The sequence below is a fragment of the Amblyomma mixtum genome, chromosome 3 (genome assembly GCF_055824585.1).
Source record: "Amblyomma mixtum isolate Tamu chromosome 3, ASM5582458v1, whole genome shotgun sequence".
Lineage (NCBI taxonomy): Eukaryota > Metazoa > Arthropoda > Arachnida > Ixodida > Ixodidae > Amblyomma > Amblyomma mixtum.
The window spans coordinates 389,833,069-389,850,185 of record NC_143014.1 but is presented as its reverse complement, the minus strand read 5'-3'; the positions used below and the strand labels follow the sequence as shown (position 1 = coordinate 389,850,185).

At 50.0% G+C, this 17,117-nt stretch overlaps 1 protein-coding gene across 8 annotated transcripts in view; it reads right to left on the bottom strand.

The window, feature by feature from the left end:
* The window catches only part of LOC149357153 (papilin-like), a 179,077-nt gene that overhangs the window by 53,049 nt on the left and 108,911 nt on the right, over positions 1-17,117 (bottom strand). For all 8 annotated transcript variants that reach the window (XM_089584449.1, XM_089584453.1, XM_089584451.1 and 5 more), the window contains 2 exons: positions 5,360-5,521; positions 2,043-2,204 (listed from right to left, as the gene is read on the bottom strand). In XM_089584449.1, coding sequence (XP_089440575.1) covers positions 2,043-2,204; positions 5,360-5,521 — 324 coding nt within the window. The remainder of the gene's footprint in view (positions 1-2,042; positions 2,205-5,359; positions 5,522-17,117) is intronic.

Here is a 17,117-nt window from a genome sequence, read left to right as displayed (position 1 = left end):
TCCCAGGCTGGACGGAGGGCGTTGAGGTGATGGTCCCAGGTTGGACGGCGCCGGTTCGGAAGTCGGGTTACACTCATGGAGGTTATATATCCTCTTTGGTTGCGCCAGCTACACTTCGAGAAAAACGTTTGGCGAAACCCAGGCCTTTTGTGCGTGCAGTGGCGCGCGCCTTTCACCATACCTAGACAGATGTCTCAAAATTGAAAAACGGCACCGAGGACCGAAATGCCGGATTTAGCCATTTTTAGGCAACAAGTGCGGTTAAATAGGTAGTATACCTAGGAAATGGCAAAAAGGCAGGCAAGTGCACGAATACCCCATTTAGGCATTTATAGGCATGTTTAGGGAAATGGCTAAAGTTCCGGGCCCTAATAACATAAAAAGGTGTCTGATCGCTGCGTAAGTGATGCCGCTTTACACCTGCATTCGGCTGAATGTGCATTTTTAAATTCTTTCTTTTTGAAACACGGTTTCCTGATATGCGTGCCTCAACAGCCCTTCTCCTGACACGCTCACCTTTACCTCCATATTTTTTCTCCATGAAAACATGAACAGTTGGTAGTAGCGCTAGAGAATGTCTTCTCTGTATTTTCTTCTGTGCCTCGTCTAAATTACGCGCTCGCTTCGTCACACCAGCCAAGTGACCGCCGGTCATTCTTTGTTGCTTCCTCCGCAAAGGCTTAATTCCCGTCGCCACAGAATCTTGCTAGTTGGCAGTCTGAGTAAAGGATAATAAGCATGACATGAACATGGATCATGGCATAGCACCTCATTGAAGTCTTTCTTCTTTTCTGCACATTGCAGCCACCTGGGCTTCGTTTTTACGCACCTCTCCAGCGACGTTGGCAGGCACCCACACGCACACAAATGCGGCACGTGTTTGGCAGGCTCTGGCGGCAAGATGGCGACAATAGCCCGTGTTTTCGCCCACGCGTACTACGCCGTGTGCGACAACGCTCAGCACTCCTGACGTATGCGCTCAACCACTACGAGCTGACCCCACTGCAATAGGCTCGGAAACATGGTCGCCAACTGCCCTCGTTTTATCGAGTTCGTTGCAATGAAATATGTTATATAAAGTTATCGCATTACATCTGGTCATAATTCCCCACGAAGCCCAACTATAGCCGGACAGAAAATAAGACTGCCGTGATGGTCCACCCACATTCACGGCCGCCGCACAGAATTCCTTCGCGACAAAAAGGTATACCGTTGTTAAGTGTTTCTTGTAACCTAAAAAAGAAGCATATCAGACGAAATTATCAACTCAAGAATTTTTTATCCCTTTGGCTTCGGATAGAGACGAAGTTAAAAAGCTTGTTTTGTTTACTGCTGCAGTTTGTCAGCACTGTAATATAGGATCCGGCGGGCCATGACCCTTTATTAGCAACTGCTGATTTTGTTTTGTTTTACTCGACTATAGACGTACTGGCTAGATGCGTAATTAGGTCACCATACATCGACGCCTTTTCCAGGTACGCCATCGCGACGGCCAATGGTTCCTGCTTGCTATCTAGAACAAGAAAAAGCCAATCGGAGTGAACGAAGTTTCTTACACGACACACGTCTAGGAGCCCAGTGACATTTTTTTAAGCTTAGGTTAAAGTAATTGCGCACTCCCTATTCCGGTGTAAGATTTCTTGTTTTGCTTGTTATGAAATCACTCGCCTTCGTTTGTCGTTGGCCGGTATCCTCTTTCATTTTTTGACTCCGCTGACTGACTTTGGCACGTTGCAAGCGAATACGCCGATATCTTTGTTAAAGACAGTTTCGCCAGAAGAATAATTAAAACCGAACATTTTCTGTCCCAAGAAACAGCGCTACTCTGAGAGCCCGCGCGACTGTTTTGTTTTACACAAGCTGCACCTAGTTTACACACACGAAAATGATGTCCATAGGCGCGAAATTAGCGAGGAAGACATGCCGTGTTCTCTTTCACAGCGCATAAACTGCATCAAGAGAATAAGACGGCGAAGAAATCGTACCACCGATTTAAAAACAAAGCAGGCAGGATTGGCTGTTCGCTCGAGGGTTGCACCAACCTTCGCAAAGCTTCTTGCACGCGTCGAGGTCTGCAAAGTTGTTTTTGTTCCCTTCGCAGCCACCGTAGTCGAAGGTCTCACACAATCCCGTCTGTGAGTTGAAGAAGTACCGCTCCTGCGTGTCGTTGCAGCTTCCAGGATCCATTCGCAGGCGGCACGGATCTGCCAAGAAAAAAGCCGCAAGGTTATGAATCTAAGAATTGCTTTCCTGAGCTCTTGGTAAGTCGAGGCTAAGTTCAGTTCTCTAAAAAGAGGACGTCCTCTTAGGTAATGCGTATAGACGGTTCCTCAGGGTAATAGGGTGGAACCCAAGGGACGACAAACGTGGAACAGGACGTCAGAGAGTCAGGCGGGTGAATGTGGTTAGGAAGTTTACGGGGATAAGGCGGTCACAGCTGGCGCACGGCCTCGTAGATGGAGGTAATGGGGAGAGGTATTTTTTCGGGAGTGGAAGTAGTTTGGCTGATGATAATGACGATGACTCAATTATCGCGTAAGGCGGTAACATTTTTATGGACTACGTTTATTATTGTTGTCAAGACAAAACGATTTTAGTTGAGTTCGTTCCTCCAGTAAAGCTCAAAAAGTCATTACTGAGGGAAAAGCGCGGTGGCTCAGCGGTTATGGTGCTCGGCTGCTGACCCGAAAGACGCGGGTTCGATCCCGGCCGCGGCGGCTGGAATTTCTTTGGAGGAGAAATTCTAGAGGCCCGTGTACTGTGCGATGTCAGTGCACGTTAAAGAACCCCAGGTGGTCGAAAATTCCGGCGCCCTCCACTACGGCGTCTCTCATAGTCTTAGTCGCTTTGGGACGTTAAACCCCATAAACCAAACCAAACCAAACCATTACTGAGGGAAAAAGTAGCGGTGTAATCCGCGCTACGCTTGACTACTTCAATGCAGGAACGCATGCGTGCGGATACGTGTTTCGTCAAACAGGCACAAAACGCTTCGCTGTAAAAAATAAAGGCCTGGTAGTTCTTGTTAATTTTCGTGTCTTTATTTTGGTTTTCATGACAAATCAATAGAAACAGCGGTGACTATACTTTTCCTTGCAAAAAGTAATGTAGTAAAAGGAAAGGCATGATGTGGTACACTAAAGCAAGCCACTCTAATTAGGCGCTATAGGCACTATGACGCGTCACCAGTGGTAGATGCGTTTGCACTGGGCTTCCTACGCGCCTGATGTGCTTATTTTAGATGTCATGCGTGAAAAAGATGCGGATTTCTCGCGGTGAAGTGCACCGACTTTTGTTCGCTTCAAAAACTGATATGGCTTCGGCTTGCCCTTGGCTACGAATTCGCCATTGGCGCTAACCACCAGACTGTGTGATATAAAAAAAGTTAACTACTAAATCATAGCTAATGATCAAACTAATTCGTAACACTTTTTGAGTAACCGACGTTCGCCGGAGCTGCAGTGTTTTCCTGAGAATATTTGCTTCTTATTTCCAACAGCCTATTTTTAGAATCTTCTGACAGAGCTCGCTCAAAGACTGCAACACGTACAGTAATATGTTTGGTTGAGTTTTTGTTTTAGGGGGGTTTAACGTCCCAAAGCGACTCAGGCTATGAGGGACGCCGTAGTGGAGGGATTCGGATAATTTCGACCACCTGGGGTTCTTTAACGTGCACCGACATCGCACAGTACATGAGCCTCTAGCAATCGGCCGGGATCGAACCCGCGTCATTCGGGTCAGCATCCGAGCGCCATAACCACAGAGCCACCAAGCGGCTCCGTACAGTAATGTGCGTTTAATGCAATACATTAAGTGCGAGCAAGGGCTATGCATGCGTGCTTGTCTGTCGTCCGTTCTGTCGTGCTATGAGGATCAGTATGCACTAACGTAGCACTGCCAATTCAGTAGTAGTAGTACAAAACCGGTCGAAATGATACCGCATACCTTGTTCCCAGAGTAAAGCTCAAAACTGCCGTATCATATGCCGATGCAGCATCAGGACCTCAGCAGTCCTAGGCTCTTTTGCAGTAAGGGTTAGATTTTGGGTTAATTTATCTTTTAGCCGGCCCCTGATATGAGGCAGCTCAGACTTACCTTGGTTTGATAAATACCTCGGAAAAGACGCTAACATATGTTCCTAACAAACATTCAAGTACGTTAGCAATTCTTGGACTTCTACATAAAAATTGCCTACATTTCTGCACTCTGTACCACTATTGACACAAGAGGAATTACAGGGTTAACCATGTTAAAACGAAGCGTGTATTCAATGGACGCCGTGATCTGACTAAACGAGACAGGTGTTGCGTCCGGTTTAAATATAGAACCCGCTCAGAAGTTGTTCACCTCGTGTACGGCATAGTTATGCTGTGAAAATTCAATACAGATCCCCTTCGGGTTTCCAGCTGATATCGTCGCTTATACTGGAGGGAGTTGTCCACTGCTCTTGTTAACTCTCCTCCTTTTTGTTTCTCGCTTTTATGGCCTTGTCAATAGATTAAACTTATAAGAAGGACAGTGATAGTTGTAAACATTGTCAGTGGAGAAGTAAGTTTCAGTGGTACCACTAAACTCTCCGCTTTTCGTAGTTATTTTCATCGCGCTCGTACCTCGGTAGTAAGAAAAATTGGCCAACGGTTACGCTTCTCGGTAATGCGATTTTTGAGCGCAGCTGCTGCGGTATTTGAACCGTAAGCAACCTCAGACGGAACACACAGTGCCGAACGGAGGCGGTTCTTGGTGTCGACATTGGGAGCGCAGAGCGCTCCGCCGCCGCGGAGCCTCTCCTTTAGGGCAGACGACTACGGCGCGGGCTACTCAAGCATGATCCCTTTGCGGGCCACCGCCACGGAGCCAGTCTTCTGGCTGCCGCCATACGCACTTTCGCTTTCCTCCTCGGGTCTTCTTCGCTATCACCATACGTTTATCCTCCGCTGCACCCCGTGATCCCTTCCTTTCATCCTCCGCTGTGTTGCTCGTTCGCTCTGCCGGTTATGCCGAGGCCGATGGCGAGGGACGCCATTCAAACCACGAATGGGCGCTTAGGAACTGCGCTCTAAAAGACGCTAGCGTCTTTTTCTTACCACCCAAGTAAAAATAGGCGCCGCGCTGTTCTCGTTTCTTTGCATCGCCTTTGTAGAGACAGAAAACGTGCAAAGACTAAGCAGTGATATCAAATATTATTTAGCAGCCCTTATTATGATACAAGATCGATCACATACGAGCAGCATCAGCGCTCTTTCAGGCAGCTCCTGATTCATTACTTTTCTGACATCAGCGTATATGCATTTTCTTATGGTTTCCTGCACTGTCGTTGATACTCAGAGCGTCGGGTTAGCAAGTGATCAAACAAACAAACCTTCACACTCGGCAATGCACTCTTCATGTGAGGCGAAGCTGTTTTCGTTCCCTCCACACCCGGTGTAGTAGAACACGTCGCAAAAGCCGGAAGTGACGTTGAAGAAGTAGCGAGGAATCCTTTCGTTGCAGTTGCCTTCCTTCACCGGCAGCTTGCAGGTACCTGCAGTTTGGTTGCCAAATAAAAAGAAAAAGAAGACTCTCACCTGTCCCTTTTTCAGCCATCCCACGTTTACAGATTGAGCTACCGAAGAGTAATCCGGCTTGGACTGGACTAATCCGTTGCACGGTAAGACACAGCATCGAGTTCCCCAAATCTAAGTGGCCCTCAAGCTTAAACATTGTACAGCCGTCCACATACCTGTCTAGAGCGCTCTAGCCACCCACTTTGTTGCGCATTTATTACACTTGCCGCAGCCTGGCGGGCCCAACACAGATTTTAAGTAATAAGGAGTGAAACACAACTCGTGTAATTTTATGCATGCAAGATAAGGGCTTAATTACAGCCCACGGTTAGTCGTAAGTGACAGAAAAGTACAAAAGTACTCCCCGATGAGCCATTCGAGCGCTCTAGAAGTGTATGTACCACTACACAGAACGCTTTCATTAGCTTATAAAACAAGACTAGTCGTAAATTTTCTTTACACAGCGCGAACAGAGCACCATGCACAAGTAGTTTTCAAAACCTATGCTCCAGCAAAACCGGTGGCCGCCCTGTCTATGTGCTTCAGTCCACGAGTTTTGCGCCGGTTGTCACTTCTTCAGCTGTCATACAACCTGTGTGCATTCTTGAATGGTATGCCCTTACGCAGCCATGATTACCAGACCGAGTGTCTAGGCCTCCTGAACCACATGGCATCGCAACACTATGGTCACCATAAGCAAGCACAATGGCCAGCGCTGATGATCCTATAGACATGAATACGATACTCTTTCACTGGGACCGGTTCGCGCGTACTCTCAAACCCAGGTATCAGCCGCCATCTTTGGCCGGGCTGCCAAAAGGTAACGAATTGTCTTTGCGTCATGCACAACAAGCGGACTTAGTAACATCTGAGAGTGCTTAACGGGAAGCTGAAACGGTTTACAATTTGCAAAAAATGTAGTGGTTAGGTAGCAGGCATCTTGTAAATATTGAATATTGCATTTTAATTTGTTCTCGACTCTGTCCTTAAAAGGAACAGAAATCGATTATTAAAAACCCGCCGCTGGCACGCTCTCGTCGCTTCTGGAAGCGCCGGGTGGGGGGACAGCAAAAGGGGAGAACTGGCGGATGTGACGCCATCGGAGAGTCGGCTGGCCATCCTGCTGTGCTTGCTTGCTCCGCTCCATCCCCCGCTTTGGTCAGCGGCGAATGAACGCCATCTTTTGCCGGTTCCATTTATTTTCTCTAGTTCGGTCGTACTGTGAGATAAACTGGCGGGGTGAGCATATCTAAACTGCCTGCACAGAATATATTATTGCATCAATGCTTCTGTTTTGGTTATTCTATTTTCTTGTCTCTTTGTAAACTTTTCGCGTTTTCCAGTTGGCTCACATCCATGTTGAGCTAGAGCCACTTTCAGCACAGTTTTATACCCTTGCCACACGGGCAGTTCAACCGCGGTTGCGCTTAATCGCAGTTTGCTGTTGTTACACAGCTCGCCACAGTTCTCGGTTAGAGCCAACAACGGCCATTTGGGTGCACCATACGAGGTGACGCAGTGATCGGCAGACAGCAGCTATATTTGCAAATATCTTAGTTCTTTACAGCGCAGTGTATTTATAACACAAAGTGCCGCCCGATGGCGCCGTCTGGTGGCATTATTAGAGAGATTCAGCATACCAGAGACGTACTACCGTAGACGTATACCGGTTTACCGGTCGCCGGCTGCGCACGCGCAGTGGCATGGGTGCGGCCAGACGGGGCCACTGGGCGTGCGGAGCAGACGTCCGGTAAACCGGTATACGTCTATGCTAGTACGTCTACGGTATGTTGAATCTCTCTTTTGCCTGAACCACTGTGCAGTACACCGCCGCGCCTCCCGCAGGCCGTCCGCGCCAAGCCACCCGTTCTAAGGCAGATCTTTGGCGCCAGCGTCAGAAAAGCGTACTAAGATTTGTTGTCCTCGTACACAATAAGCCCTGGGATAGAAAAATGTCAAAAATGACTACTTTTTGAAGGTCGCTGACACGTAGTGTGTTGCTGGTAGGTGCTGTGTTCTGAATTAAGCGGTGTGAAAGTTACGCATTGAATCCGCGCGGTGGTGCAAGTGTTGCGACTGGCATCAGTGGGCATGCAGACCCGTTCTGCACTGCCGTCTTTCAGCGTGACTTTTTCCTCTGGCGCAGCTGGAGCCGTGACCGAGTCTAATAAACGTTTTAATCAACCCTACTTAACACTGGCGATGAGGGTGGGAGCCTCGTTGGACTTCGACGCTGCGGCCTCTAAGGAAAGCGAAGACATCGCCGGTGCCCACCTGCTCAACATGGCGCGGCCCCGATCGAGGCATACATCGAGGCTGTCGACTTCTCCCGCCACGAATACTGGGAAGATCATGCACAGCGGTTCGATTTTTTCCAAGAGGCGCAGGGTATCCCGGACACCGGTAAGAAGCGGTCCACGTTTCTTATCCGTTGCGGTTCCGCTACGTTGGTCAAAGCTTTCTTAGCGCCGCGCAGCTCAAAGGGTTCGCCGTTGGAAACAATACTCACCGCTCTCAGGGAGCACGTACCCCCGAATCCAGCGGAGCTCGCGATGCGATACGAGTTCCACCACCGCGACCAGGCACAGAGTCCGCTGCCGCCTACATGGCTACCCTTCAAACCACGGTGCCACATTGCAATTTCCCAGCCCTCGACACTGCACCTCGAGACCGTTTTGCGTTCGGGTTACCGAACGACAAGGTGAAGGGACAACTTTTGGCCAAGAAAGAAGTGACCTTTGCCAGTGCTGCGGAGCCAGCCGCGGCTCCCGACCGATCATAACAAGGCCACGCATTGAGCCAGAACAGAGCACTGAGCAGAGAACGAGCGCGGATGTCGACCACAAGCAAGACGCCACCGAAGATATACGGCGGTTACGGACCGTTTTTGACCAGAGAAGGGACCCGGAAGGAACAGGAGGCGTCTCCTGCGCTGGATGCGGTGGCCGCCACGAGCGACTTCTATGCCGTTTCCGTGGTGCCCAGTTTAGGGGCTGCAGAAAGAAAAACTGGTCATATATTGACATTAAAGCCGCGCGAAACACAGGACGTAGTCGAAGAAGCAAGAGACGACAAGAGCGCTATATATTGACTTGCTGGCCTCGAAGTCCACGGGACTACCGGCAGACGGCAGGACGCCTCCGAGACAGACGGCAGGACGCCTCGCAACAGGGCCACGCCTCACACGAACATCTCCGGCTGCGACGGCCAAACAGCGACCGCTATGCACGATGTACATGCATCCACCCGGAGGAAGACACATGTGGCGGTCAAAATTGAAGGCAAGCCATGCCGAATGGAGATGGCCTCGGGGTCAACCTTTTAACTGATCTCTGGCGCCACAGGCAGGCAGATTTCCCAAACGGCACTTAACAACCCTGACACCGCTTGCTATTATGAGACAGGATTATGAGGGCAATCGCATAGCTGTGTGCGAATATGGCACATTCAGAGTGAAGTTCAACGGCTTTGCTGGCTTGTTACATGTTATCATCGTCAGGGGAGAGCGTCCAAGTCTCCTTGGACGCTTGGTATCAACATAACAGGAGGGCAGCAATGAACAAGCCATTCCATTTGATTGCTGACATATCCCAGGAATTGAGTTTAGTGTTTTATGGAGCATTTGGGTGTTACAAATACCAACCTCTGCAGTTTGCACTGATCGCGAGGTTGTGCCGATCCAATGAAGGCGCGAAGAGTATGTTTTGCACTTCGTCCAAAAATTGATGCAGAGCGGGACAGCTCATGCAACAAGGGGTCCAGAGTCCGCAGACCGTGCTAAATGCAAGTTCACCGGTAATAATGCGTTGCAGTAAGATGCGTATCCAATACAGGTGGTCAGCTATCTACTGGCATCCCTCTGTAGTGGATCTATCTTTGCGAAGTTTGATTTGGCCCAGGCTTAGCAACAGCTGCCAGTAACCGAAGAATCGTCTGAGGCTCAGACTATCATAACTCATCGGGGAGCTTTCCGTGCGCGCAGTCTACAAGTTGGGGTCAGCATCGCACATGGCATTTTCCAGAGTCCCAAGGAAAACCTTGTGCGGGGAGTAACTGGGGTCATCGCTTACTTCGATGATGACATCTTTGCTGGAGCCTCGCATGAAGACCTACTCAGTCGCCTATGTGCAGTTCTCCGGCGGTTCAGAGCTGTGGGTCTCAAAGTGAAGAAAGAAAAATGCCAGCTGGGGTGGCTGAAGTACAGTTTTTAGGGTTCTGAGTCGACGCCGAGGGAATTCACCCGACACCTAAAAAGACCGAAGCCGTCATGAATGCACCATGTCCTGCAAACAACACCGCTAAAGGCCTTCCTGGGGCTTCGCAACTTCTACCATGCGTTTCTGCGCTACAAGGCAACTGTTGCATTACCACCGCACCGACTGTTGAACAAAAATGCGACCTGGCTCTGGGGTAATACACAGCATAGAGCATCCGATAACGTGAAGAAACTCCCGTCATGCAATTAGTTGTTAACGCATTTCTACGAAAAGAAGCCACTCGTCCTGATCAGCGACGCTTCTTCATATAGAATAGGAGCTGAGCTGAGCCATAAAATGCCTGATGGTAGAGTTGAACCAATCGCCTTATATTCAAGGACGCTGTCTACTACTAGTGAGCGGAATTATGCTCAGATTGATAAAGAGGCACTTTAAGTGGTTGCAGGCGCAAAGAAGTTCCCTGAATACGTATTTTTCCACCCGTTCCAGATCCACACGGAGCACAAGCTACTTCTTGGGTTGTTCACCCCAGACCGCCAGGCGCCACGGATGTCATCACCTCGGATGCAGTGCTGGTCCATTTTTCTGAATGGGTACCAGCACTTGGTTCTCCACCAGCGTGGAAAACAAATGGGCCACGCAGACGGCCTCAGCAGAATTTCCCTAACACATCATCACCCGGATGACCCGTTCCCAGAAGAGATTGTGCTCCTGGGCATACCTCCATCCACGCGGTTGACATCGCCACCCACGCTGCCAATAACCGTACCATATCCCGTGTACTGGACTGGGCGCGGAAGGGGTGGCCACCAAGGCACAGCACGAGTTCTGGGTTCACACCATTTGTGTACCGGCAACATGAATTGTCCGCCCACAAAGGTTGTTTGCTGTGGGGTGACCGTGCAGTGATAACGCGGAAGCTACGTTCCCTGAACCTAGAAGCCTTGCATGCCGGATGTCTGGTCATTGCTTGGATGAAGGCACTCACCCGTGGTTATGTGTGGTAGCCAGGAATTGATTCCGCTATTGAGGAATGGCTGCGACGATGCCAGAGATTTCCAGGGCATCAGTCCATCCATAGGAGGCGACCCGACACCATGGTCTCGCCAACACATTGAATTCACTGGGCCGTTCCAAGGGCAGACGTTCTTGATCTTAGTGGATTCATATTCAAAGTGGCTGGCGGTCATTCCAGTGTCATCGATGACATCACTCACTATCATCAACGCCTTACGGAAGCTGTTCGAGACACATGGCCGCCCAGACACTGCTATAACTGATAGTGGGCCTCAGTTTACGTCTGCCGACTTTCACGGTTCCCTCAATGCCAACCTGATTCGCCACGTGACCTCCACACCTTTTCATTCCTTCACAAATGGCAAGGCGCGAACCACCAAGGAGGCACTGTCTTGCATCAATCAGAGAAATTGGACACGACGACTAGCAGATTTCATGTTATAACAACATGTAACTCCACACACACAGGCACAGGACGATCACCAGCCGAACTTTTGATGGGCCGCCCGCTCTTAACCATACTGAAACGGCTGCATCCGGACAAGGCCCAGACAAATCCTCCCAGCATATACGACCGCTGCCGATGCTACGCTCATTCCAGCCTGAAGACTGCTGTTGCATGCAACTATAGCCAGGGTCCCCCATGGGTCTCTGCTGTGATAGCCCGAGCCACATGCCCAATCTCTTTGAAGTTACCCTCCCAGATGGCCGAGTGTTGCACCGGCACGTTGACCACTTCCGTCGCCGGGCCACTGCGCCTTGCACAAGCGGGGTACCAGTGCCGACAGAACCACAGCAAGAAGTCTACCCCACACAAGGACCGTCACCGGGAGACGTCTATCCCATGCAAAGGGCACCACCGGGACTAGTTACCAGCGATCCATCCGAGGACAGCTCATTGGACGAGCAGCCAACAGCTGAATCATCATCAGACGATACAGCCACATCACAAACGGTGCCAACGGCCACACCTTAGCCAGTATCGGCAGGCGAGAGAGATGGGTCTGGTGAACCGCTAACCCCACGCCGTACACAGCAAACTCGGTGTAAGGTCGTCGCTTGCACCCGCTTGTACGCGTTTCATTTGCTTGTGTTTCTTTATACAGTTACGCCCCGAGCCGCTTCGCCGGGATGCCGGGCGTCCCGGGCGGGGAGGAAACTTTTGTCTTTTGTACGCTGTTTCGAGTTCTGTTTCGTACAGCGGTACCCCCGAGCCGCGTCGGCGGGGTGCCGCGTGCCTTCGGGGGCGGAACTTTTGTTTGTCTCTTGTTTGTCGTGCGGAGCGGGCCCCCTGGACGGACCGCGCGTTCATCACCCGCATTTGAGATGTTTGTTTCCGCGGGTGAACTCGCACTTTGCGTGGAGTGAGCATTGAGTGTGCAACTGGTTTAGTTGGGTCTCGTTCTAGCACCGACATGTAAGGCGTCGTGTGGCCCCGTAGACGGTGCCGCTTCGCGCATGTGCGGGGCTCCGGACGCCTTCGACAGACCACACCCCGCACATCTGTTAGGTGCCTGGGTTTGCGTTGTTTTTCTTTGCCGTATGTCGCAGCCACTGGTCGTAAATTTGCGCTTCTCCGCGGGGATGGGTATCCTAACCTTGCGGACCAAGGCCCAGACGCGCCGGCGCCCCAGCCCCGTCCGCGGTACATGGATTCCCCGAAACCGGGGGAAAGCGTCCTTCGTAATATGAGAGCGCTGAACGAATACATGTTTTTGTAGAAGCCCAGCCACGGCCGCGAGCTCTGAGCGGGCGGCAGTTGAGGTCGGAGCTGGGTAGGAGACGGACTTCCTCCCGCATGCTCGCTTAGGATGACGGACTGTCCTAAGCCCAGGGGCGGCCCAGCTCAGTTATTCTTTTCTATACTGCTGTCATCGTTATAACTGTACTGTACATTGTTGTTGTAATCAAATGTTAATTAAATAAGTGTTCTCAGTTAATCAGGCGGAATCGAGAGGTTCTTTGGGCGAAGCAGGGAAACGGGACCTACTAAGAAGAAAGAAGAAACTACAAGCAACAACGAGTGAAGAAGAAGAAAGAACAAACAGAACAACAGCACATAATTGTTTTACTCTCGGAGAGCCCCATTCCGTCTGCGAGACGTTGTGGAGGCTCTGGCCGACTGCTGAGTCCGAAGTAAGCGCGAAAGGGATGTTGTGTTCCGAATTAAGCGGTGTGAAATTTGAGTATTGAGTCCGCGTGGTGGTCTATAGTGGTGCGGCTGGCACCATTTGGCACGCATAAACGTTCTGAGCTGCCTTCTTTCAGTGTGACTTTTAGAGAAAAAGCTCTACTCATCGGGGTACAACTTCCGATCTCGAAGTAGATGAGACAATGACCTTCAATGCCTCACAAGGTCGAATAAAACTTAATTACATGGTGGTATAGCCCAAGCTATATAGTATGACCACGATAATTCATATGAACATCGGGTACCTGACCTTGATCTTTGAACTTCACCTCGACATTCGATTTGCGACAATGGAGACCATGCTTAAAAGAGCTTCGCTCGTATAACTAGCCACGTTGAACCACGTTTCAAACCACGTTGAGCCCCAGCCATTTTTTTCGTCTGCCGCGGCTGGAGCCATGACCGTGTCTAATAAGCATTTTTTTAGACTTCGCGTTAACAGCAGGAGGGACAGCTGCGATACAATTCTGTTAACAACCGCATAGCAGCTGCCGCCGGCGCGGCTGGCCCGGTCGCCTGCGCGCTAGCTCCTCTGCTAAGTCTTCGCTGAAATCGACTATCTTTTAACAGAGCCAATAGGGTTGTCTACAAAACGGTGCAATGAGCATACAATTTACTATAGCGCTGGGGAATCGCAAAGCGCCGTGCGCTGTGTCTTCGGTGCGAAACAAACTAGACGGCCGACCAACGACCAAGGAAGTAGTAGCGCACTACCAGAGCGCCTTCTTCCGCCGCGCTCGTGGGAGCACCATTGCAGTAAGTTCATGGAATTCGGGGCTGCGAGCGTTGCGAACTAATCGGTTATATTTTCGTGATGCGGCATGGACCGAACCTTTTTCGATGTTACGGCGCTAGAATGCGCAGCTTGAGCCCCGCGGGGCGGTGCTGCAGTACGCTGTTGCTGCGCCGTCCAGCCGGGAAATCTGTCCAGTTCACCCAGCACTCTATCGCAGTTCTAAAAGGCCTTCGGGGGCAAGTAGGCAGCTTACTATAAATAAATGAAGAAAGAAACAAATTGCTTTACCTCGTGTGTTTCGCAAAAGCATGCCAGCGATATGAATTCGTTCATGTTTAAAAGCGTCACCACAAGTTTGTGCTCCAAATTTTTTGCAGCAACGAATGCACAATGGCGCTTCGACACGATTTCCTGTTTTTTTTTCCTCCTCTCACTTGCACATTCATCTACGCAAAAGATAACGATCCAGTTCAGATTTCCGACACGCGCAAATGTGGCGACTTCGCTTCCGGTGTCGACGCACTCCACTCCAGAGTTGGTTACGCCGTTTTCTGTAGCCTCTGAATGGCTCCAACATATACCGTAAGCGTCCAAGCTGTTCGACGCCGGTTGAATAATCCATAATTTTATAGAGCGAGTTGGTAAGCCACCTGAAGCAACGCGCTACGCAGCAACACCATCGGCTCCGGCCGGAGATCCCGTGCATGACATCACGACCGTCCCGGCGAATCACGGGCAGCAGCGGCGTTCGCTCGGTGCCTTGAGGCGCTGGGGCGCGTTTTCTTGTAAAAAAACACCCGTTGGCGTTTAATGCCACCCTTTTTAGACGAGCGTTAGAAATGCCGATCTGCGTAAAATATGGATCTCTGCGGTGCGCAGAACGAATTACGGGGAAAGTGCGAAAGCACCAGTAAGTTTTATGGGAACATGCAGGTATGCTTGGAGAATTCCAGACAGGGTGATGCACAGTGCGTGTCACTGGAGGACGGAGCGTGAATAAACGTCTCCCTCGCGGACTTTGAAGCCTGTTTTCTTGCTGCGAGTCTCTCTGCCGCTCTCCTCCCAGCGGAGGTTCCGTGCGCAGCAGCGTTGCCCCACAGTATATATGTGGTGACGGGTGGTGGGGGCCTCGTCTCGCGCGAAGCTCGAACCCACGCTGGTTAATGGCCTGTGCCCACCGCAGTAACCCCACAACCGACCGAGTGAAACCATGCGCCAGCGCTCCTGCTCGCCCACGCAACAGGGACAAGTGCAGTTCGAAGCTGCAGCCTTGACTTTCTGTGTTTACACGTTAGCAGCATTGATCTATGCCCTTGCGCTGAAATAGAGCGGTGGCTACCAGTATGGCCGATAAAAACCAATGAATTTGGTCGAGTGGGCCGATGCGCTCTGAACCCATTTTAGCCGTTGACTACAACCGCAGCGCTTTCTTGAAACTTTATCTGTCACACCATCTGGCCATATTTCGATCACTGCTCCTCGGATACCAAATGTCTTTAAGCAGAAATAAATTATTAATAGTGACTGTTGAAGTCAAGGAATATCAATTTTTTAGGCTCCACTTTACACAGCGATTATGCACTTAAACCCTTTGGCATTCACTTGTCATTTCGTTCCTGAAAGAGCTTACATGTGCAGAAAACAGAGAAAGGGTGACGTCATGTAGACGGCATGCCCCAAATTCTGCAACCGGGGACAGCTCCGACCGCAAGCAAGGAAGCACAATCGAGGGTGTGCCCATTATCGCGGTAGATGTAAGTTCACGCCATCATCACGCCAATCGTGAACGCGCCTTTACGGTAGTGAGATAGCCTGCTTTACGGCGGCCCTATATACATATAATTTCACAGCAGGCAGTTCAGAACACGCAAAGGCAGGGAACTGTTGGTCTTGTTAAGACATACGTATGAAAGAAGCCTACACTCACTGAAACCGATGAAAGCATCGGGAAATTGTATTTATTTTGTGCTAGCTTTGATGGAGCGGGCAGTACGTAATCATTTATGAATAAAAGACAAAATTGCAGATTGTGAAAGAAGAAAGACAACCACATACCACGTGTAGCATCTGAACCCCCGATCACATGTCGTAAGCGGTGCTCTACCGTACGCGAGTTGGCAACCGCGATTTGGGCGGCGTTAAATATCTTCTGTATGTCCGCACGCGTGGGCGTCTCGTGTCCATCGCTTGTTCATCACAACGACTTTTGCTCCCGAGATTATTATCAGCAAGAAATAAAACGCAAACAAGCAACTGAACCACGAACAGCAAAATATGAAGCTCTGAGCCAGATTAAGCGCAATACTAGCTGCAGTTATTTTAGATTCGAAGGCGCACAGACTTTATTCAGAAGTGTTATTGAACCTCGCTTGTATTTCTTCTCCGTGAGTTAATATGTTTGTGTTTTTGTATTTCCACCTAAGTTTTCTTGTTCGCGTTTGATTAATGCCTTGCTGAAGGTACATTTTTATTCGTTTACTTATGTTTTTTTAGAAGAATGCATTTGCATTCAGCGCATTTTGTCTCCTAAGGCTATACTGCGGATTTTGGGGCACGCCGTCATGAACGGCTGCAGGTTAATTTTCCGCCACATGGAGTACTTTATACTATAGCGGGCACCTATGCAACAACAGACCGGTTAGTTTTCTGCGAACCTGCTCAAAGAGCACCGAGGAACGATTACAAAAGAGCTGTCAGTTTGCTTTTATTTTCAAATTGTTTGCTAAAGCCGCCGCGGTGGCTCAGCGGTTATGGTGCTCGGCTGCTGACCCGAAAGACGCCGGTTCGATCCCGGCCGCGGCGGTCGAATTTCGATGGAGGCGAAATTCTAGAGGCCCGTGTACTGTGCGATGTCAGTGCACGCTAAAGAACCCCGGGTGGTCGAAATTTCCGGAGCACTTCACTACGGCGTCTCTCATAGCCCGAGTCGCTTTGGGACGTTAAACCCTATAAACAAAACCAAACCACCACCAAATTGTTTGCGAAAGACATGAGTTTGTGCCCCCTTCGTTCTTGGTCCCGTTATAAGTTGTTACGATAACACCGCCTAAGCTAGACCACCTAACCATTCCATAGATTTTTCGGCTGATTTTTTTCATATCCTGCACGGAACAATAAGAATTCCTCTGTGTTTAGACTCCGTCGAAACTGCAAGTGTTGGAAGGGTCATTTAATGTTGACAGCCTACAAGTGGAAGGTCAATGGAGAGCGATCGGTGTCTGCATCTGTGCCGGCACTTCCAGCAGGACTGAGCCTTTCTCGAGCCCTAGGCAGTAACTATTACACCTCCACTAACTACGCTCTATTTCACTGTATAAACTCGCTAGTGGGCCGGATTGCTGATTAGGGTGCAAATAATTTCAGGCATGCCAGCTTTCCGTCAATAGCTTCTATTCTGTTTATTTTCATTAAAT